The 24599-nt window shown below is 42.9% G+C and overlaps 1 protein-coding gene across 8 annotated transcripts in view; it reads right to left on the bottom strand.

Moving 5' to 3' along the window:
- Positions 1 to 23703, bottom strand: part of LOC109855683 (lachesin-like) — an 87667-nt gene extending 63964 nt beyond the window's left edge. For 2 of the 8 annotated variants that reach the window (XM_020430182.1, XM_020430189.1), the window contains exons 1-2: positions 23338 to 23619; positions 16858 to 17519 (exon numbers count right to left, since the gene is read on the bottom strand). In XM_020430182.1, the coding sequence (XP_020285771.1) occupies positions 16858 to 16996 (139 nt within the window). In that variant the 5' untranslated portion in view covers positions 16997 to 17519; positions 23338 to 23619. The other 6 variants (XM_020430185.1, XM_020430186.1, XM_020430184.1 and 3 more) reach the window with 6 other exon arrangements.
- Between the last annotated feature and the right edge of the window lie 896 nt (positions 23704 to 24599).

The following is a 24599-nucleotide window of genomic DNA, read 5'->3' as shown; positions in this document are numbered from 1 at the left end:
GCGGCGTTATACAAATGACCAACACCCCCATCCCTTCGCCCTGTAAGGGGAGCAAAGCCCTGCCAGCGCTTCCTGATAACTTCAGATTAATTGACAAAAAGCCATCGTCGCAAATAAGGATGATGTACATCGTCCCTGAAAATCGTCCTGCATCGCCATTATCGCTGTCTCCGCCACTTCCAGTGCTTCCACGGCACGCAAATCGTGGAACAAGAACGGGAAGAGGAAGAGCATTGAATTAGTTTTACTAATTGCTTCGAGTGAGCGAGTATTTTCGTGTGAGATATTGACGAAATATATATATTCGATGTGATAAAAAATACACACGCGCGTGCGTGTGATATGAAAACTTCTATCTATAGTAAATAAATTCTAAATCCGTAAATATTTTTAAAAGCAAACGTTACATACGTGTAGAACGTAAACTTGATGCAACAATTTTACAAAAACATACACATGTAATACCACGCGCGTTTTCCCGTTTATAATTTTTAGCGCGGAAAGACACCACTTTCACGTCTGACTCAAGGCCGTTCGTTACTACTTGTCGCCAGTTCTGTTGCAGGCGCCACCTCTACAGGCAACCCCGCAACTTCTATGCGAATAATCATCGTGCGTTCGTCACGGTTTTATCTCCGGGGGCTTTTTTCTATCCGCGTCCACAGATTTCGTTCGTAATATTACTGCATATCTACCGCGCGCGCGCGCGTAAATGTGCCGTAAACTAAGATTGTTGCTTTCCTTCTATTACCGTGGCCGTTTTTGCGGCTAGGATCGTTTTTCTTCCTAAACCTTGTCGCGCAGGATTCTGGAAATGAAAGAGATCGGAGAGAAGAACGAAAAAGTATTGTGTATGTGTGTGTGTGTGTATTCGCGCACATAAAACCAGAGAGTCTGGTCCCACGCCAGACGAATTATGTCACACACAATGGCTGTAAATTCGAACGCGACGCGTCGTCATAATTAAACGCTTTTAAACGAGCTTTTTACGCGCGCCGCTGTGTATATGAACCTCATTTCGGAACCCCGGTTCGTATCGTAATTTAATGACCGGCACTTCAATGCGCAAACACGAGCGGATGAAAATTAGTGCATTCGCGGGAACGCGTAGCGTCATTTTTACATTACTTAATAGACAAAAGTATGTAATATACCGGTGTACATTGACGCTCCCTTTTATGGTTAATATACCGGAGCGGATAGTTAATTCTTTTGCAGCTACCGACCGTTGTGCGTTGACGTATATAAAGCTCGTTCTTCTCTCGGCGCGCGATGTATAATAACACATCCGTGCAAGCACTCGATGTAAAGCGAGTCGGGATTTTTAAATAATTAGTCGAAAGTTGTGCGCGCGATCATTGTACGCGTCAGCGTATTTCAGTTTTATTTCTATAATTATCGGTCGACCTTACACACCGCGCTGTTGATATTTTTGACATTGACACATTTTTGGATTTTGTTTTTTTTTTTTTATTTTTGATATTTCGAGTCTTTATTGGTTTTTTTTTGTTATACCGACTAAAGAAGATTTAAAAAATCCAAAACGTTTCAAAATCTGTTGTTTAATTATTTTTTAATCCGCTCTCGCACATCGTGTTTGTATTCGTGTTTGTATTCGTTTTTGGTCTGCTTTATCTTTGGATTAGCCGCAACAAAAAATCCGAGAAGAAGTTCTCTTTGAGAAATTTTTATTATTATCAAAATATTTCACAACTCGCTTAATTAATCAACCTTTCTGTCTCATTTGTCAACTTTCGTTTCATTTAAGAATCTTTAAATCTCATTGGACGTGCGAGAAGAGAATAAATGTAATTTCTCTCTCACATTATTCTCGCGCGCATTTCATCCAGAAAACAATAAATGTGAACCAGAAAATAACTGTCTCTAACGGGGAGGCGATACATTTTCGTAAACTCTCGTGCGAAGTCACAATTACTATAGAAGGATAACGTAACGTTCCACAAATTGCCACACGCTAAATCTTCCCGGACCACTTCCTTTTCCCGAGATCCCACCTTCTCCTTACGAAGTTCCTAATTCGCGTGTTCGAGCGACCGACATTTTTATTTCTTGGAAGCATTATCTCGGTTTTCCACTGGCATATTTCTTTCCGACACGCTTTCTCCCCCCGGTACGGTTTTCTTACGCGCGGATGATATGCTGCTTTTGCCGCAACCTTCCACCCCTCTTACTTCTCACGCGCACAAACAGGAATAAATTTTTGTTCGACCGACGCGCGAAAATCGTCGCGAAAAGTGCGAGCGGCAAGCGGCGGCGGGATCAACGACTTTCATGTTTCATCCAAAATGCTTGTTAGATAAACACGCGCGCTCGTTCGGGGGAACAAATCTCCGCAGTTTCGCTAGAGGCGAAAAAGAGAAGTGCACACACGGGAAAACAAGAGATCTGCGTAACTCGGGAATTATCCGGTAACACGTTGACACAGTGGCGCGCACTGTGCCACGCAGTCCCTACGTTCCTCGCGCACCACCGTTCGAAGAACCGCCTTCTACGACGTGGCAGCATGACCGCAGTTTACGAGCGTTGCGGTGAAAATATACGGTCTTCCACGGCGGTCTAGCGCGACCGTAAACTTTCGTCCTCATTGTTTCGAGCGGGAAAGGCAGAAAAGACCGAGAGCCGCCGCCGGCTCAAGGGGTGCGCGCGGCCCACCCCAATACGACGCGCGTGATTAACGACGAGATTATTTCATAGTTTCGCGGCCAGACCGCCGCGCTGAAATCGCGCCGAACCGCGCCGCGTCGCAAATTCGACAACGGCGTGTTCGGTTTTCGAACCGAATTTACGACGCGGCGGATATCTGACCGAGAAATGGGACCCCAATGTGGTTCAGAAATGACGCAATCGTAGAGACGGATTTAGCTCGGATTTAGCTCGGGTCTATGTTGGAAGAAAAAAAAAATACGATGTGATACAAAGATCAAATAAATGGCGGATAATAATAAAAGATAAAAAAAAGTAATCACTTTGTGACAATGATTATATTGGAAAGTTAATTGACTTTATCGAAGTTACTTTCCCACGCTGAATGTGCGCGTAGTATGTAACTTCTTAAATATAATATAAACACGTGTTACGAGATAATAAATGACCCACTTTCGTGTTAAGAAACAACTTCAAAAGGTGAACCCATATTTGCGTGTGTTCACACACGTTTAATGTACAGACACACGTGTATACAGACACTTGAAGCAGGCGTGAAGGTAATGGATGCACTCCCCGAGTAGTACACTCGCTATCAGGTACCATTTCGGCAGAAGTGCTGTAATGATGCTTAAAGCGGAAGTACGCTCGACGCTCGACGCGATGTAAACCGAAGCAGTTTTAATTAGAAAAATGTGACAGGAGTGCGTTTTATACATAAACAAATTTTATTAATCGCTGAATTTATTGTTAATTTGTTTTTCGCCGTTCTGTCGCGAATTTTTATGATTTTCCGCGTATACGTAACGCATTGAGGTCTTAAAATAATCTGCGAAAGTGAACCAGATGGTCTCCGCAACATGCGAAAAGTTAATTCCAATAAAGAGGCAACGATATTTTCATATAAAAGTTCCGCGACGCTTTTCCCAATAACCTCGGTCGGATTTTTCGAAATCTTCGGGTTGCTCGAACGCACACTCTTCTGTTCCCCTCTCCTCGTTGCGGAGGCGTCGACGACTCGAGACTGTTTCCAATTTGATGTCGCGGGCGAATATAATTTTTCTTACCTCGAGTCGACGGCGGCACACAACATACACACGCACACACACACATACAGTCAAACAACTTCGGGAAACCGTTTACGGACTTGAGCCGTCCCAGTTAGAGATAGAGTTCTTCTCGCGCAGGCGGTAACTTCCGGCCGTCGTCAACTCTGCTTAAATTTGCTTTGCGCTGCGATGAAAGAAATTTATCCTGTAAAAAGTTGAAGCAAACAAATAAATAGCAAAATGTCACTTCCCTTTTATTTTCACTAGTGAGCTTCCAACAAGTTTGCGTGAATAAATAAGTAAAGAATAAATTACGAAGAAATTACTGCGAATTGTCGACGAAGTATTTTGTTTAATTTCGTATTTTCTGGTATTTCTATAAGTCGATTATTAGAAACTCGAGGAGAATTTGCGAGAGACTTAATGCGCGACGATATGACAGAATTGAAAGTTCCTTATATAACACGCGTGACACGTTGTAACGCAAAAGAGAGATTGCCGTACAACGCGCTGTGCGCGATTGAAAATACTCTCGAGCCGGCGACGTGTCGACGCTCGAGAGAAGCTTCTTCGCGCATTCGCCGAATGCCGCTATTGAGAGAGTTTCTGCGGGAAAGAAAGATGAAATTTCCACGAATTGAAATGGCGAAATTGTGCGTCGTCTGCGTTCGCCAAATTCCTGCGAACTAATAAATATATCACGTGTCCCACATATGCGTTCTCTCTATTTTGACCTCTTATCTCACTCTCTCGATTATCTCTGATAAAAATATCCGCTTTCGAGTACAAAAGCTCTGCTTTTTTGTTTTGAAAATAAATGAATATTAACAGTAATAATAATAACACAATGATGGCTTCAAACATTTAACAAATAAAAAAATTGGAGGACAACAAGCTAATAGAAATCCGAAAACAATTGTGTGTTTAAAAAATTTTGAAACGTTTGCGACTTTATTAGTTTGCTGTTTTCCTCCGCGCGTTAATAATAATAATTTCTATAATAAATGCGATATTAATGACAGTAATACTGCATTTGTTATAACGAATGCAGTAAAATTACCACAACAATTTTTCTATACAAAAGTAATATCGTTACAATTTTTATAATAATTGTTTTGACTTTATTTTTTGAAATGTGTGTTAAATTAATTTAATTTTCATTGTATTTTATAACTTTAAGCGTGCGCACGTGTTCGGTAATAGATTAGCTTTCAACCTCTTCGGTACGGTGCTCGTTCGCCGCGTAACGTCACTTGACTACCCGCAAGCGGGTACGCGAGCCGCAAGCAAACGTATTAAATTGAGAAATTGATAAACACAAGAGTTGATACAAAAACTACTTACAACGAAGTATCCAGACTAAAAACGTAACCGAAGAACGTAAACAACCCAATGGTTTCGGCGATTGTCGACTATAGTCGACGCTCGGTCGTACAAGATATATTCAGTGTTTGTCGACTACAGTCGACGTTCGTCCTCAAGAGGGTTAATATAATGCTGGCGTGTCAAACCAAATGAAACATTGATAGCCACGAGAGTTTGCAACGGAACGAAGCTTCTTCTTCTTCTCTCTCTCTCTCTCTCTCTCTCTCTCGGTATCTGTAAATGGATTCCGCACTGTCAGTTTTATGTGAGACATATAATACCGTATAAAAAGTCGCGGCATAAAATATCCCGAGAATCACGAGTGATTGCGCGAAGAGTGCGCGAGAAAATGATAAGCCGCGACCCCATTTGTCGAGATCACAATGCGCGAATCTACTTTTTTTTTTTTTTCTAACGTTACTATCACTTCTCTGAAAATATATAGCACGGAGAGACTCTTCCGGCTTTCCGCGCGCGATTTTCGAAAAGACGCGTCCTTGGGGATTTTTAAGTGAATCCCCCGTCACACGCGAGGTAACGAGTTCTGAAGTAGCTGCGGAATTTAACTTTTCGACGAGGTGTAACACGTGCGACCGATAACAAAAGTAATTAGAACGCGGGCGAATAAACAGACGGGGCGACTAATTCACGTCGTAATTCTCCCCGATCGTTTAAAGAGAAGGAGAGATTCGAGAACCGCGAAATTCGTTTCGGTCGAGACTTCGAAAACGATATGGGAGGAGAAAACCGAGAGAGAGAGACAGAGAGATCTCAAACGATCCTGCCAAGTACAATCTTGCTAAGCTCCGCGTGCAAACGCGGGAGTAATGTAGCGAGACTGGCAAATTTCGTCGGACGCGAGAAATTTCATCTCATCAGGGCGGGAGAGAGCACAAGAGGTTGCGTGAATTACGCGGTGTTTATAATCCGTGACACGAGCAATGGCGCAATGAGAGATATCGCGCGGCGCTACGCAAACACATATGCCAAGCACGTGGTATTCTCCGGTAAAGCATGACGATTTCTTGGAAACGTTCCTCCGGCCATCGAGTTCCCGTTCTCCGCGAGCGTTCCCTACCGTGCCAGAGATCCTGAGGAGTAACATTTGCTCAAATATGTATGTAATAATAAACACGCGGGCTTAGCAACGCGGTCGCAATTTCCCGAAAGCTTCAGTTCTCGCAACACCGCGCGGCTTGCGTATTGTCTTTTATTGTCGTCGTGTATTTGTTCCGCTTAAGATTACGAACCTGTAAATGTAAAAAAAAAAAAAAACCAGGCTTTTCTTTTTTTATAACCGGGTACTGCATTTCAAGAAGCGACGCGTAGAGCTTCGAATAAATGGGCTCTAAAAAAAAAAAAAAAAAAACGCGACGGCGGAAGAGGAGGGAAGAGACTTCATTCACCGCGGCGCTTGCCAAAATTCAGCGAGGCAGATAAGGAAGAAAAAACGCGTATACACGCGGAGAACGGCGAGGATAGGATAAGATTGACGTGTCGCTTCCCGCACTCACTGAGGCTGAGATCGCGGATGACTCCGGAATTTCGAAAGATGTATGACGGAGAAGCTGTAAAGAGAACGTTCGACCCGCTAATAAAACCCGAAACCCGAAGTCGGTCTCCTAACTTTTCAGACACACGACGTACATACGTGGAGGAAAAAGAGAGGAGGAGGAGGAGGGAAGAGAAGAAACGGAAGTGATAAAAGAAGGAACGAGTGCTTTCCAGGCGCGGAGAAGGAAAAATAAAGAAAAGCAACGAAATTCTTCGGAGAAATTCCATCGCGCGGCTTGCTCTCTTCTCGGGACTCGCGAGACTCGAGCGCGCGCGCGCAATGACGTTTACACGCGTGTGCGGACGGATGACATATGTCGCCGTGCGCGACATATGCGTTCGCTTTATGATTAAATCAAAAGAACGTATCTCGCGCGTTCACGAAAACAGTAAGATATGGAAACTGAAATTATATTTTAAATTATATTTTAAATTCCAATGTGTGTTATATCGCTCTTCTCTCTAGGAATATGTGACGCTAAGATAACGCGTTCCCGAAGAAATTCCATATCGTCGACCTGCACTTATTACGCGCAGAATCTAATTGTCAATAAATTTTCTAACGTTACACGAAGCAATTTATTTTATTTAATTAATAAAAATAAAACTGTACGCCGATAAAAAGAGATTCTAAAATTCTGCTTTAGATTTTTTTTCAGTTCCCTGAATGATGTCGGGTTTGTTAGAAAGACCGTGCTATATTACCGTCCTTCCAACGCGCGCAATAAAAAAAAAAACTGAAATAAAAATTAAAAATGCGTAATTGCAGTTCGCCCTTGTATATATGTAGAAGCGGGCAACGAAATGTGTTTGTATGTTTACGCTTAACTACCACTCGTTTGTAGTTTTTTTTTCCTGCGTTTCTCATATTGCCCTGCGCGCGACTCACCGAGCTCGCAATTCACCCGCAAAAACATAGTCCGCAGTAAATCTCTGAATTATATCGCGCGCGATAAAATCAAGCGCGTATCATCTCCCCTCTCCCCTCCCTCCCTTCCGTACGTATAAGCCTGTGTCCGTGAGCACGTTTCGCGCATGGTCGCCAAGGAAGTTACGATAACGTTTGCCTGAGCATTAAAAACGAAGGAGGAAGAAAAGAACACGGCGAGACTTAAGCGCGGAAGGAAGGAGGGAGGGAGGGAAAGGAGAGAAGAAAACGAGATAAAGGTGTGGGAAAAAGGACGACGTCGGCTGGGTGCGACGAGAAAAGTAAAGCGCGAGTCCGCGCGGGAGAAACTTGAAAAATGCGACGACGGGGAAAAGGGATCTCTTTCAGCTTGCTACGTACGTACGTGCGCCACCCTCTCTCTTTCGTCCTTGTAAGAAGGAGAAATCACTCGTGCGCGCACGAGTCGCGATCCAAATTCCTATTAATCAGATCGGCCGACGCGATATCGCGATAGCTGTCCGCGACGAGGTTTAGAAACGAAATGAAAAGATTTTCGTTTTATTGACTGTGTATGGTTTAAAGCACAGAGAGAGAGAGAGAGAAAAAAAACGTTTGATTGCGTCGGAATTGCGTATTCGACAAATGGACAATTTGCTGTTCGACACATTGTTTTTTAATTAATTAAAGATGTTGCAAAATAGTACAGTTTTTATACTTTGTTTTGGTGTGTTATCGGGTCTTTCGAACGAAGCGATAAAATGCTTGCCAAATAATATCTTTGCGTTGAATCTAGAAAATTCTCTTTCGACGCGTCAATTTTTTTGAAGTTACACCGAGAATCGAACTTTCGGCGGAAACACGTCGGAATTTCGAGTCGCGCGAAGCGACGCGACGGATAATGGTCGAGGAAAGTATTACATCTCGCCAGTCGGTGGTTCTCCAACCTCAATTTTCTCCTATCCGCGGTTTCGGCGGTTTATTGAAAAAGCTGAGCGCACGAGTGCAACGTCAAAGTTCGCAATCCGTTCGGAGTGCGGCGTCTAACCGAAGCGACAAATCGGAAGCTGAATCTCATCTCCGCGCGTTCGCGTTTCGTGGAGAAAATCTCTAGAGAAGTTTCCACACCTCGTGCCATTTCTAATATTAAGCAAAAGCGTGCGCGCGAGATTTTAATTTGTGACATTTGAACAAATTTGTAATTATGTTAAACGGTCGTTTATTACGTACAATAATTTATTCAATAGGACTCTCTCTCTCTCTCTCTCTGTTATTTTTGTCTCGTTTTTGCTTCTTTATGTTAATAAATCGAAACTACTATATGTTTTTAAAAACACGCGAGATTGAATTGCATTTCTACAGATTCGTGTAATTATAATAATTGTAAAATGATATATATATATACGCAACTTGTATTTAATATTTTACTATCCAAAATTATTGCGAAACGCACACTTGAATTGTAGAGACAGCAAATTAATTCATACATAACCTATTAATTTACATACACTATTTGTTTGCGTGGATTTAATAATAGTGATATTATTTTGTATACATGAGAAAAACAAATCATACATTCATTGCTTTTGAATAATAGTTAGTTATATTGGAATATATCAAATCAATAGGTTTGAGCTTTAAAATGTGTTCTTTTTTTTTTTATCCACAGTTTGTTTTCAAGTGCGAAATATGTAAAAGTATAACAGAGCGGCGCGTTTGTGTGTCGTGTCCAAGTTTTGAAAAACTTGTACGCGCTATAATATTGTTAGTGATGTCGCGTTCTGCGACTTATGCGCGCAGAAACGCGCCATAATACGTCAAATTAGTCGCGAAGCGAATAGCGTTTACTTGTCAGTCTTTGCGGGATCAGTGTGTGCGAAGTCCAAAAAGAGAGCGGAAGTCGCAAAGCGAAAAAACCAAAAGAGAAAAAAAGAACCCCTGCTTGGCGCCGTGTTCGGTGCACTCTGGCGAAAGCTCTGTGACAAATTCGCATGCGGAATAAATTATATTCTGACTTTGTGTACACGGCCATTTTATACTCGCCTTGCATTCATCGCGGCACTTTGACCAAAAAAAAAAAAGAATATAATTTTTAAAACTTTATTTTAAACCTGTTGTCGCGCATGAAAAAGATTTTTTTGTAAATGTTTGTAAAACTACGTAATACTTGTTATAAACATTTGTAAATGCTCAAAGCGTTAAGTTATTTTTAACAGCCGAGAGATCGTGCGAGAGAGAGAGAGAGAGATCGTGAAATTAACATTGTTAATTAAAATGTGGAGAGACCAGCTATCGAATCTCGATTGTCTTTTGTTCGTCCGTTTCTCTTAGTTTTTTTTACAATACACCGTACATAATTACGCGTCATTAGACATAAATAATGGCGCGGGGTCGCGGCAAATACTTGTGTCGAAAAACGCGCTCGACGGGGAGCCCCGCGCCCGGAATGTCTCTTCTTACCGGGTCATTTTTCACGTTCGTACGAGCGCCGAGGCAGCAGCGCGAATGCATAAAACGACAACAAGAAAACACACCGTGGTAACGTACACGTCCGGCTTCACCCGGTTCGGGGGCCGATGGAAGAAGAAACCATGGCAAATGCTTTCCGGAAAACCCATTGGCCCGTCAGCGCGTAACGGTGGAGGGGCTGAAATTGTCGAGGAAACGAAAATAAAGACGGAACTCTCTCGCGCGCGCGATCGGTCGAAGGCGCAGATGGATCGATGGAGGGATTTATTGCCGCGCGCGGATTCTTCTTAAGACCTTTCCCCTTCATCCTCTCCCGAGGAACAACGCCAACTTGGAGCGGACAGTGTGTTGATCGCGATAACTTTTGCGGCGAACGATCGTGAAATGTCGGTGTGATTTTTTAAAATTAATCCTGTACTCCCGTTTTCTATTAACTTTTTGAAGCTTTATTTTTCAAACATTTTTGTCGCTAATGAATATTTTAACGAGTATTTTAGTTTTTTTCTCCGTGAAATTGTTAATCCGCGCTAATTATATTTGAATAACACAAATCTCTCTGCGGGTTATCGAATCACTTTCGCGATTCTACAACAACGACACGTAATTCGATGATACGCGCGCGCTTGAAATTCTGCATATTCCATGAACAATACACACGGAAAATTATGGCACCGTGTCAGCATAAACCTTCTCCCCCTCCTCGTGAACTGTGGCGCACGGAAACCCGGTAGGCGCGCAGAAAGCCATATCGTATTCCGCGTAACACGATTGTGACATTAAACACCGGTAGAGTTTTATTGCGACATTACTACTCGATCGCTAAATCGGTTTCGATATAGCGAGCGGAAAGGATGATTGAATTTCGAAATCTGGTCAAACACATCAATAACAAACATTTTTTCCAAAATGCTCGACTGTGTCGTAATTTTTCTGATCGCCCGATAACGAGCGATTTCTCGACGAGTCCCATCGTCGACGGAACGTCTCAAATTCTCGTCCGCAAGAATTTATCTCGTCGCGATTTTACGTCCGCGTCACTAAAGCGCTTCCTTCCTCGACCGAGTGTCTCTAAAATGCCTAATCACACACACACACACACACACGTCCCTTCCAACGTGTACACGGCGTTCGCGCGCGGCTTTCCGTCATGTGTGTCAATCGAATTCGAGTCACGCGCTTAGACACCGATCTATAACGTCCCGTAATTAATCTATAAATACCGCGGAACGACGTGGTGTCGCGAGAACGGGGAAGGATGCGCGAGCGAACTTTGTCAACGGGAGCGACACGAGCCCGGGGAAAGGCTCGCCTTGTTTCGTTTGCGGGGGGGATTGTGTAACCCCGTTAACTCGACTGTGTGTGCGCCGCCGTTTGATTTAGAGGTATCTCGCGCGAACGTGTCGCGCGGATGCGGATCTGCCGCGACAAACGAATGTTTTCCTGTTTATGTCGGTTGAAGTCGCACTTCCGATGAATCGAAACCGCCGCGGGACTTTGCTCCTTTTTTTTTTTTTTTTTTCACAATCGCTCCGCTTTTTCCCGTGTCGCTCTCCGCGTACAGGCGCGCGATTTGTTTCCGGTTTCGTCGAAACATCGGATCATTCTATTGCGCGATTAACGCCACAGTTCCGCCAATTTCTTTCCCGCTCGGGCACACGTTGTCTTTCGGAAGTAAAAGACGAATTCGAGAGAACGTGTGACGATCTCTCACGAAACAACAGGTCGCGCAAAAAGTGAAAAAAAAAACAAAACAAAAAAAAAACAAAAAAAAATCGAGCGAGCACAAAGTCTCGTGATGATATCCAACACACAGTGAGATATTTTTCGTGTTAATAAATCAATCGCAAGCGTGCTGATGAAAAAACATGTGCGACCTACATATATGTATATATATAGAGGTTTATATAGAGGTTTGTATAAAGAGCATGCGCAAGCCGAAGTCAAAGAGCCTAGAAGCCGAGTAAAAAGAAGTCCCCCTGGAAAATTTAATATAAAGGTATCTCCGTCCAAGTGATTTTAATATCAAGCAGGCGAGCTCTCTCTCTCTCTCTCTCTCTCTCTCTCTCTCTCTCTCTCTCTTCCTCTCCCTCTCTCTTTCTCTCTCCGTTTCTCTTTGAATAGTCAATATATGTACGTAGTCGCGGCGCATATATACGTGTGTAGATGCCATCTCCTCTATCTGGCTCTGTTAATAAAGTCAGTGGCATTAGAGAGTCTCAAACCTGTCTCGTTGCTTTTCACACAAATACCCGCTCACACGTGCACACGCACACAAACGACGCACACACATAACATACCCACGCGAAAGCGTAGAGAGCTTAACCAGTTGTGTTTGAGTATCTAGGAATGTAGCCGAAAGATTTGCTCCGCGAGATTGGCTCGAGATAAAATAACAAAAGGCGAGGAAGTGCAACAATGTTGCCTCACCTTGTTTAATTTAACGTGTAAATCTGCGGAAATAATATTGCAACCCCGTAGAGAAGCGCGCCCGTACTCTCTCCCGCCGTTCATCTCATTGTTATCGGAAGGTATTACGGTGTAATGCGTGAAATTCGTTTTGTAGGCGTTATTCGCGCGCGCAGGATGTTTTCACGTTATTATAAACCGCTTATGCAATTATAATCGTTTGCATTCGAAGCAGAAACTCCCGACCGAGATCGAGAGGAACCCACGCGAGAAATAATAGTCTTTCGATAAAAGTGACGATGCGGAAATGTTCCAATATTTTTTTTGTCACACTTCGTCTCTCTTTTCTGACAGAGAGAGAGAGACTTGACGGACATAAAAATTATCGTCGCCATCTTCGCAAGACGCGCGAACACGCGACGTCGCTCGCGGAAACCAGACGCGCGAAACGACAGATCGTTCGCGCGAATTTTACGTGCGCAATTCGAGAGACGCTTCGCGGTGATTTCTAATTAGCGCGGCTCATCTGGCTGCAGGCGGAATACGACGGTTGAATTTCGCCCGGTTCGGCGGACGAGCCGACGAGGAAGAAGGAGAATTAAACCGCAATCCGCCCAGAAGTGAATCATTCTATGAGCATAAATTAGCGCGCCGTCACAACGCCGGTTAATTAATTAAGGTAAATTGTCCTAAGCGTAAGTAACTGCCGGCGCCCCCGGGCTACTCTTCAACCCCCTCTCCCTTCCCTCTTCCCCTTCGGGCTCGCTGCTGCGTGGCGATCCTCTTTACGGGTAACCGCGCGATGCGTTTCCGGCAACAGAGAGAGAGAGAGAGAAGAGAGTCCAGGGGAGGAATACAGGGAGTTTTGTTTTCGGTTGCCTCGACGCGCATTGCGTTTCGTGACGCTTGGCACACACAACTTGCCCGATGATAGTCTCTACTACCGGGAACCGAGTGGTTTAACAAACTTTTGCGGGTGATTCGTCCTTTTCCGAGCTTGCGTGTGTCTCTCGCACAACCGCAAATTTCGAAACAGAACGAGAGAGAGAGAGAGAGAGAAAGAGAGAAAATATCAACCACTTTCTATTTTAAATGCGATAACGTTGTTTCGCGTTTTTCAGTTGTTATTTTTCACGATAATGCATCCAATTTTTGTTGTTGTTTTTTTTTTTTTTTTCATTGGCTTTGTCGGAAACGCAAAGAGAAAGTCCATATTCTCATTTGCACTAATGTTACATTCAGCTGCGAATTTTCTCTTTTCCCCGCGAGCAAAAACAACAAATCGGGTTGCAGCTCGCTCTATTGATAGACACGCGCGGTTTCGTTTCCGACAGACTAGTTGCGAAGCACGGTTTGTGTTCGCGGCTCTCCCTTTCGACCATACGCGTAGTCGGCGGGGCATTGTCTCGGAGAAAATCGAGCGTAGTAGCAAATTGAGTTTTTTTCTCAAAACCGCGCGGGTTTGCGGTAAATATGAAACGGCCGTAGTGTGTTTTGTGTGTGAGATTCCGATTTTATTTCCGGCGTAACAATATCTCCCGTGTGTAATTATCGAAAATACAAATTGTTTCGTTGCTTTCATTGTTTTTTAATATCGGAACATTGGATCGGTCGAAATAAATCGGTGTTACGTTCGTGCGTAACAATATATTTCGCAAGAACCATATATTTAATGTATTTTATAACTTTGTTTTTTTGCGATTATATCGACATTTGTGTGAAAAATTGAAAATTTCAAATTATTTTATTCTAACGATAAAATAATGTTGTATGAAATTAATATTACATCAATGTGAACACGAGAGAACAAAGAAAAAAACACACACACGACAAGCAAAAAGTGCTTTTTATCTAAAAAAAAAAAAAACAAAAAGACAAAAAGCGAAAACTAGTTTTTTATGAAGCAAAGAAACTCGCCCACCCGCTCGGAGTATTAATTGCAGGTCTGCATTTGGCAAATGTCATTTAAACATTATCCCCGGCTTGGTGTTCTCCTCGCCGCGTCGAAACTAACACGGAACTCGAATGTTTAGACCGCTAAAACCAGATGTTTAGTTTGCAGGGAACTTCAAATGTGCCACTCGGTTCAAGAAACCAATTAATGCGCCGCTCGTGTACCCATGAAAGTAAGTAAACTTCGCTCAAAGATACTTGACCAAGACTATCTTCCATGTTGCAACAGAGTAAATTTTCTGAAGATTTCGATTCATTTAATCACGTTTTCGATGAATATTAAAAAAAAGATATTTCAGCGTGTTATTTTGAACTGCGCGTCGTGTAGGTTTTAGAATATGAAAATACAGACACGGTTTGTGTTTGTGAAATGAAAATTGCAATTTTGCTAAAAACCCGCTGCTCGAATATATTATTTTCTCATGTGTGTTGACAAACATTTGTATTCTTCAGACTGTCAAATATTTGGTGAATATTTGATTATTTATTCAAATATTTATTTAAATGTTAATATTACACAGGTTTTTCTTTAAAATCAAAACTGCGCTTCCACATATTTCCACCGCTTCTCCCGATGTAACACTCGGCAGCTTCACTTTTTTAAAGCGCAAACTTCACTTTCTCTCTCTTTCCCCCTTCCCTTTTCTTGGTGCGAGCAAAACGTCGTTGTCAAATCTCTCCGTCGCAAAACGGCAGAAGCAGACTGGTTAGGATTTGAGAGAAAATAGAATGAACGCGATACGCCCAGGAGGGAAGGAGAAACGCGCGGGGACACCCGAGACACAAAGTGCCAGGCAAGCGTTACTTGCGAATTTAATTCTGGCCTTACAAATCCTGAGCATGCTGTAGACAATTACGAGATAATTGTTAATACGACTTGCAATTTGCGCTACGGCCGGTGCCGCGCCTCGTTTAAACTCTCGTGTGCTTAATTAGTTCCTATTTTGCGTTGTGAAGCGTTACGACCGTTGCATATCTCGACGCACATAGAGCGCTCTCTCTGCGCTCTCGCGCAGCGTTCGAGTGCGTCTGAGGGCGTCCTTTAACACCACTCTCGCGTTTTACAAGAAGGGGTCGTTTCTCAATTTATATTTCTAGTCACACCTTTCTTCGACGTGATTTCAGAATAGAAGAAAAATGTTCGAATCGCCTGCAGAGCGAAATTTAACAACAATTGTTAAAACGATCGAAAAGAAAAGATTCTCGATTAACGATTAGTGGAATTTTACGAGAACGAAACGAGCGCGGGACGTAATAAAACCAGGACAAGTGCGTGTAAGTTATGCGCGGCAATAAAATTGTTTTATTATAATTCGGATACACCGTGACCGCATTAAAGGCGAGTTTCTATCCGGCTATATAGCTCGGTCGGTCTCTCTGTGATGTCTATTTTTAATGGGAACCAACGCTCGAATTGTCTCAGAAGATCTCTCTCTAAATGTATCCTCGCGCGCGGTAGTTAACCCCTCATATATACATGTATGTCCGTAGATTTTATCGCCGGCTGCGTGGAACTGTTACGCAAATCTCGTGTAAAATTAAATAACCCAATTTCGAGCTATGGGAGAGTTATCGTATATATTATTAGATGCTGTTAGAGAAAATCTAATATATATAATGTAACGTAATATAATAATAACGCGCGCGTAATATCGACAAAAATCTGTATATATAACAAGATCATTATATATAACAAAATGCGATATACGACGAGATTCGATAATTATCGAGAATTTGACATCTCCGCGCGCCGTCGATAATCGCGCGCGCGCGCGCACGTACGGTGCGATTTAAATGTAAATTCCGCGCCACGACGCGGTTTTCTAAGCGCGCGTCTCTCATGACGCGCGACACAAGATGTTATTGCTGTTATTTCGTTCCGTCGTCGGTTTGACTTTCTCATTACGAAGTTGAAGTATACGGCAGGCGTCACGAACGACATTAAACTAATCTTTAAAAGATGGAGACGCGACGGCGCTTTCTCTAGGCGGGAGAGGGGAAGGGAAGGGGAACGGCGAGAGATTTGTGGGAAAAGTTTTGCAAAATTGAGACCACGCGAGCGCTTGATGAGCGCTGTGATTTATGCCCTTCATTTCTCAGGTGTGAGAGACCGCGGGACCTTATATTAAAGAACGACTGCGGAAAAGTTTTCGCTTCCCGCGTTCCGAGAGAGAAAGAGAACAGAAATCATATCGTCATTACGCGCTCGGCTATGTTGACGACCGCGCGTATAATAGCGCGATGCTCCGAGAGTCATTTCTATAAATAAATGATAAGCCGAGAGAGAGAGAGAGAGAGAGAGAGAGAGAGAGAGAGAGAGATACACAATGTGTTTGCTGAAAGTTAGTTGAACTACATTTGTTTTCGCGCTATAAATATATTTCAATCATCTGCAACTTGGAGGTAAAAATTTTTTAAGCAAAAAGTTTCGCCAGTCGTACACCTGTATCACTGACAAAACAAAGGACGAAAGAGGTTACAAAAAGAAAACAAAGAGTTATCGATACCAACCGGTGAAAATAGCTCCGGGCAGCAACACGCAGATGCTCAAGTACACCAGCAATGCTCCGCGAGCTTGACGCGCCTTCTGGCAGTAGTCCAGCTTTTTCCCTCTCGGTAGGCCACCGCCGATTCTTCTTGGCCCCTTCATCGTGCCGCATAGTTTTCGTTCCGACCACGTAAACCGCGCGCGTTACACCCGGATTAGAGCGCGAGAAGTTTAATAATGCCTCACGTGCTCGCACGCTCGCTCGCTCGCTTCCTTCCTTCCTTCCTTCCTTCCGCCTGGCTTTCGGTTCTCGCGTACACGTGACGCGAGATTTCGTAACGATCTTAACGCGCGTGCCGCGGATGCCAACTGCATTCATTAATAGGACGCGATCGCATCGGGGATCGCGCACCGAGGAGAAGTTGCATCGCGCACGCGGCCAGCGTGCGGGCGAAACGACATATACCCGGCGCGCGAATAATTGTTTTTTCTTTTTCAGAACGCGCGCGCGGTTTTGTTATCGCATCACCACTTTAGCGTGGAAGATACGTCGCGGACACGAATCCGAAGTTTCCGCGAATCAGAACAGGAAATCACACTTGAGACAGTTTCACTTCGCGAAAGTTCATTCGGTGTTTTTTTTTGTTCCGATGTTACATTCAGTTATCCTGGCCGTGATGTTCTTCTGCAACAACAATCCCGTGAGCATCTCTTGTGTAACGGAATGTTGCACAAAGTAGATGTAAAAATAAAGTTTTTATCGAGTTCTCGCTCGACGCGATAAAAATTATTATCTCTTGTGTATTTTTCACGGCGAGAGAGAGACTCGTCGCGATTCGCCAATGAAAAACAAAAACAAAAAAAAGAAGGACGACGTCGATGCCGACGACGAGATGCGTGGAATGCGGCGCGCAAGTTTCGACACACTTTTCGCGCGCGGCGATAACTAATTAACGAACTTCCGTCTCGCTATATGGCATCCCGAACCGCATCATTAATGCTAAATTTAACGCGCTGTCACTCAGCCACCGTAGTAAGACCTGGCAGCATGATAAATTGCATCCGTTTATGCGATTTCAGCACGGCGGCGTTCGATGCTAAGATTCGCGGACGCTACATCCGATGCGCCACTAGACGTAGTACGTAGCGGCGTTCACGTGAATGCATTACGTTTGTCATAAATTTTGGCAGTTAATTTTCACGATTATTCGCGTTCCGCGCAATAAAACAGATCGGCGCAAAGTCAAATAGCGGCGAAAACACAACGATCTTAATTTCAACGCAAGTGCGGTTACAAATGGCACATCGGTAATTTATAAGCGCGCGTTCGACAGAGTAATTTTTCAATTATTCCGTTTGTAATATATAACAAGTCCATTTACGGTTAATTAAATATATATAATAAAATTGCCTGCACGTAAATGCAATAATAACGAGATGCTTGTAATTGCGCGCGAGGAGAGATATTAAACGTACATATTCTTTTATGTGAGAGTTATTAGCGATTCAATGTAGAAATATTCGAAAAATTTCATATACGGCTCGCATTTGAAGCTGCACTAAAATAAAACAGTCAAATTGCTCAATTAATTTATGATGTAGCCGAATAGAGCGGTCGAAAAAAAAAAAAAAAAGACAAAGAGAGATATATCAATTTTACTTAAAACGTCCTTCCGGAGTTTATTGTTCTTTATAACGTAAGGAGACAAAGGTCGCGTGTGTACGAGAGCAAGTTTAACTGTTACAGATTAAACTGAATGAATCGGACTCGATGCTGGTTACGTACGAACGATATTTTTTGGCTTTGCGGCCAAAACCCCGTAAATACACGTAATCTTTCCATTATCGGTGACGTCAAGTGCAAAATAGGATCAATCGCCGTTCATCAATAATCGATAATCCTAACGCGCTGTAAATGTTACGGACGTATTACAGTTTTTGTTCGAGTTTAATTAAAATATACGTGGGGGGGTATTACTTCCCCTCCCCTCTCTTATATTCAGTAACAACGTTACTGAATTTTATCCGCATGTAGGTTAATTGGGGTCAGATGGATCGTGGAAGCAAGCACGTTTTATACCGCCGACTATGCTTCAAAACAACCTCGTTAATTCCCCGTCTATAAAAGTCTCGATTTTCCGCCGATAAATAACATTTCTGGTTAAAGACTTATTGTCATTGATTCACGATGCAAACAAAACGAACAAAAAAAAAGCAATAAAGTCGCGCGCGGAATGAAATCGCTCACGATCGAATTAAACCCGCAGCTGGATAATGACATTTTGCCATTAATTAATTCGTCGGACGGCTTTGTGCCGGCACGTCGTCGTCATCATTACCGCCGTCATCCGCTCCGTCTTCAATCCACCTCTATATACGTTGTCGTCGGAGGGTTCAGAGAATTATTATCTCCGCAGCGTGTGGAAGAAAGTGTTTCTTTTATGACCGAAGTTAAATTAAACGTGTTGAGTGTCATCCCTTTTCCTTCCTCCCATTGGGGAGATCGAGGACACACAATAGAATTTCTTTCACACACATACACACACAAGCACACACATGATTAAAAGGTGTGATTATTTCGGCATCATCGATATCTCGAATATTGTGTACAAAAATAAATAAAAAAAAAAAAAAAAAAAAAAAANANATGTACGTACATAGAAAACAAAACACGCAATATTCTATTTAAAATCTATTTTATGGATTTTTATCGAAGTTTTTTGCGTACTTTTTGCATTGTAGTAAACAACATATTTTTCAATTGATTAAAAAACAATAGTAAATATTTTGAAAATAAAATGAGATTCCAGCTTTAATTAAAAATAGTGATATAACAGTTAAACTTTGTAAACGATCGTTTAAATATTGACAGAATGAACGAATTGTTCAATAAAAATGTAACAAGTTATTCCATCGCGCATTTCCAACACACCTGAAGTGTGTAACGTTTAATTTCGACCATTTTTAATGGAAAACGCGCAGGCATAAAAAGCATGAGCTGAGTTGAAAATATATACATATATATATATATATATATCTTACTGACATAATTTTACGAGGGACGTGTCGAACCATGAAATGACGGACGATGTAACATTAAAAAAAAAAAAAAAAAAATAAATTCTGCATCTCGTTAGAGAACGGTGTTATTGTAGATATTCCGACAAATGACATGTAACAAACAATATCGGTTTTTACCTGGGTTATTAAAACCGATTTTACGTAACATTTGTTTGTAAGAGAAAAAACACACACGCAAAAAGATCGTTACATAAATAAAATGTAACCAATGAAACCGCGTACAAATAATGCGTGCAAATTAATTGCAAAAAAAAAAAAAATATTTGCAAACCTAATATTGTATTTTAACATTTTCGAAATCGCGCAAACATACGGTTTCAAAATCCGTCACAACAAATAACGCGGCTGCTAACTTATATTCGCGTTGTTTTATTTGGATACAAAACATCTAAGCGTCGAAAAAAACCGTCGTGTGATATACTCGTATATACGTGTGCGCGCGTGTGTGTGTGGCCGTACGTGAATGGCGCCGGGTCAATTTTAAGATGCACTATGATGCAGACACAAAGGGTTAGATGGCGGCTCACATGCGGACAATGACAATGCTGATGCAAGACAGCAGGCGCAAATTATCCCTGGGAGGTATTATTAATTAATGCCCTTGTTAAGCTACGGAGCTTGATGGGGAACGGGTGAAGGAGAGACGAGAGATGCGGGCTGGAGATAGCGAGCACAGCGAGTGTGTAACACAGGTGCGCAGTGTGGGACATAAAACCGAAGGAACACGTAAAACGCGCGTCTCTGTGTGTATGTACGTCGCGCGTATGTACGTGCACGTACTGGCGCGCGATAGTACCCGGGCACGCTGGGAATAACGAAATTTTCAGGACGGGGCGAATTAAAATTCAAACACTTATATGACATCGTCAAGCGAGAGAGAAGATCCGCGCGAATGAAAAGAGGAAAAAATAGCGCTGAATATTTTTCGTGAGAGAAAACGCGGGAGCCGCACGGTCGACAAAGAGCTCCCGCCGCCAGAATCAAGATTGGATGTTGGAGTCGAAAGAAAATGAAGACGAAAATGGAGCGTTTGACGTGACGTAGTAGATCGTGATCGACACGCCGCGAGACCGAAGACAACGCGATGACGTATCACGCGTTACAAAAATAAATTCAAACAAAAAAGTTGCGTGAAGTTTACGTAGAAAAGAAAGGAATATCTTCCCGCGCGAAAATTGAAACTTTAACATAAATTATTTCCGACTTTTCTCACACACACACACGAGTATGAGATGTACGATTTATTATTCTCGACATCTCTTCGCTTTTTCGGCTCGCCCCTCACATCTTTCCGGAAATAAGCAAAATTTCGCCGACCTTTTAAGTTTCACAAAGATGCTAAAAACGACGGCAAAAACTGCGAGAGACCTTCGTAAACTTCTCCGCGCGTTATTTATATCGAGTGGTTTCTTCCCAGGAACTCGCGTACGCGCGACGTCAACAGCGTTTCTCTCGTTTTCCCTTTTCCTCGTCGTCGACGTAACGGAGTGTGTAAAGCTCTTCCGTCCTGCATACGTAATTACCAAGTTAATTAGGATTTTGGAGATGAGAGAGATAGCGAAAGAGGCGTGGGCGATGAGGCCAAATTCGCGACAGAGGGAGACAGAGGAGGTGGGGAAGCTGTCGACACGTTTAAGGATGTATTAGCTCCAGGAGAGCGGAGCTGAAAGCTGATGTTGGAACCGTCGCGAGCGAGCCGCCCACATCGGCGAATGTGTGCGCGGCGACGGGAAAAAGACCTTTTCCCCCTTCGCGTCCGTGATTTGCAGACGGTGCTGATCGCGGAGTAATTTTAGCTACGGCGGTTCAGGTGACTCCTCCGAAAAAAGGACGAAACTTTTTCCGAACATCCGTTCGCTGTTTTTATACCCCGCGGTTAGGAACGGCGCGGCTTTGTGGCTCGGGTAGGGTCGATGTTGTCAACGATATTGGTTTGCCTATTCCGCTCCGCGGCATCGAAATTTCCGCCGAATTGCGTTTTGTGTTTGCACACTTTCTTTTGTGAACGTTTTGAATTCTTGTTTGGATAGATACGAACGCGCAAATTTAACGTATCCAACGAGGTATATTCTCACATATATATGTATATTTTTTTTATTGATACGAATAAAACAAAAAAAAAAAAACTACGTTTGTTTACTCGTCTTCAAATTTCGTGACGTTTTTTATTTATTCGTAACTGTGAGAAGAAAAAATTGCGTTATCAACGGATGAGAGTCGGTGTAAACCGTTTACAAACTGTGCGACAAATATCATCAGCTTAATATACTTTTAAAATTTTATCTTGCGAGTTTTAACACTTCAATATCTTTCAAAAAAAAAAAAAAAAATGAAAATAAAAATCTCTGCTTATTCAGTCGCAAAAAAACGAGATCTTCTTTTTCTCGCTTTGAAATATGTCGTCGCGCATAAAAATCTCAAAGGTTGCGACGACTCGAGCGATATACGTATAATAGCAATTCGCGTAATACTTTTTTAAATGTAGAGAAACACTATTTCTAGAGTAAACAATGTGTCTCTCTTTACGACCCTTGGGACTCTCTCATCGAGCTATCGCGCGCTTTCGACTATCCAAGTCAACCTCTCTCGAGTTTTCGTGCAATTGGTTTTTCGTGTTCCGAGCTCTCTTGGCTGTCCTCGAAATCCTAATTTCTCGTTTTTCACTCTCTCATCCCCCTCCCCCCCCCGTCGCAGCTCTGTCATCCGATGGAGCGAGCGACTCCCCCGATGCCCACGGAATCTCGCTATTGCGTTTCACTTGATTTTCCAGGCTTCTGATGGAGGGTACGGAAAATGGGGGCAGATTGTGGAATCTGTGTAAACAGGTCGGAGCTGTGCGTATACTCTCTCTCTCTCTCTCTTTCCCTCTATGTGTGACAACTTTTATTTACTTCTGGTGGTCCGGTTTTCATCCTCTTTTCCGCGCATTTAAAATGGGCCGTGCAAACTGGTTCTAGGTGCGCGCGCGCGCGCACGTGTGTGTGTGTGTGTATGTGTCATTTTATTATTTCAGATTTAATTACTTTCCTCCGCATAGACAAGTATAATTTCTCTGTATTTTTATGACGTAATAAGTTTCTTCAATTGCGACAATAAATTTTCGCATTTTAATACTATCGATTTTACATTTCCGATTATACAAAATACACATTTTTAAATTATTTACTTAGTGATGAATCATTAAATGTTACTCGTTTGACGGTAATTCACACGACGTGTTTTTTTGTTTTTAATCGATTTTTTCCATTACAACTTATCGGAATTTATTTATCAAACTTTATTATCAAAATACAGTATATGTATTCGTACTCTTCACTCGTGACAATCAAAAAAACAAAAAAAAAAAAAAAACTCAACAACGATCGCGAGTGTTGAGCGACGAGCACTGACACCGAAAATATTCACAAATATTACAAATTCACCTAAACTCGCACTTCGTCAGCACACACTTCCGCGCATAAATCTCCATTGTGTCGGCGGGATCTCTCGTATCTCACCCGACGGAATGATCGAGAGATAGATCAGAGCACGTGATACCCGGAGCAGCACGCGAGACGCACTAAATCCGCAAACTCCGTCGGCACAGTGTACGCTATACGGTCCCTCTAACAATAAACTTAGGTAAGCCAACGACGAATACGACAACGAAGACAGAGAGGGAGAGAGCGAAGGAACAGAGAGACGACAACGACGACAACGACGACAACGACGACGACGACGACGTACAACGTGCACACACGCGTGTCGGCCGCACGCGTGACAAAACAGTCGCACGCACTATGGGTGCGTGGGGCACACTAGCCGTGCCGTGGTGCCTCGCAACCGAGCACACCAGAGAGACGACGTATCCACTCGAGACACTTTCTCGGTGTGTGCGTGTCCCACAACGATGATCGCGCGGTGTGAATTGTTGTCCGTGGAGAGAGAGAGAGAAGGGAGCGTGTGCGGCGCTCACACACGGAGCGAAGCAAGTGAAATCCGTGCGGGCGGAGAAGAGGACCAATTGGCTACGGCGTTGTGATGCACATATAGTAGTACCGGTAGCGGTGCGAACGCTTGTCCCTCATGAATTCGGAGCGTACACGAAGATAGCCGCGTCGAGTGTGCACGGAACTCGATAATCTGTGTGCGGGAAGCCCGCATATTGTGTGTATATACGACGCCGAAATGTGAGATTATAGCAAATCGTTGTTGATAGTATGTGAGAGAGAGAGATAGAAAGAGAAGAGAAACGGAAGATCAAATAAGCGCGCCGGGCTTTTGCGAATTAACGCGATTATTAACGTCGATTTGATGTGAGAAATTAAAGCGATCGCGCGATAAAGAGATTTTCGCGTTGTTTTTCTTGTCGAAAAAAAAAAAAAAACAAAATGAAAACTTTGCTTCCCCGCACAGAAAAGACAGAGACGCGCGAATCGACGAGAAATAAAATGTTAATAAATCGCGCACGAAGGGCGCAAACAAGAAAACAAAAGTAAACCTTCGTACGGTATTTGTTATTGTTATTCGATAAAATTTACTCGCACGCTGAAAAGAGCAAATGTTTTTACTGTTTGCAAACGGAATTTACGTATGCGCGAGCGCCAATTTGTGGATAGTAATAAATTTATATTTTTAGTTTTCGTATCACATCTGGACCGTGTATTACATTACATTACCCCGTAGCGCCTTCGAAAATGCGAGA

The sequence above is a fragment of the Pseudomyrmex gracilis genome, unplaced genomic scaffold (genome assembly GCF_002006095.1).
Source record: "Pseudomyrmex gracilis isolate BER0280 unplaced genomic scaffold, ASM200609v1 scaffold_95, whole genome shotgun sequence".
Lineage (NCBI taxonomy): Eukaryota > Metazoa > Arthropoda > Insecta > Hymenoptera > Formicidae > Pseudomyrmex > Pseudomyrmex gracilis.
The sequence above is the reverse complement of the archived record's forward strand: the minus strand, read 5'-3'. Positions and strand labels throughout refer to the sequence as shown.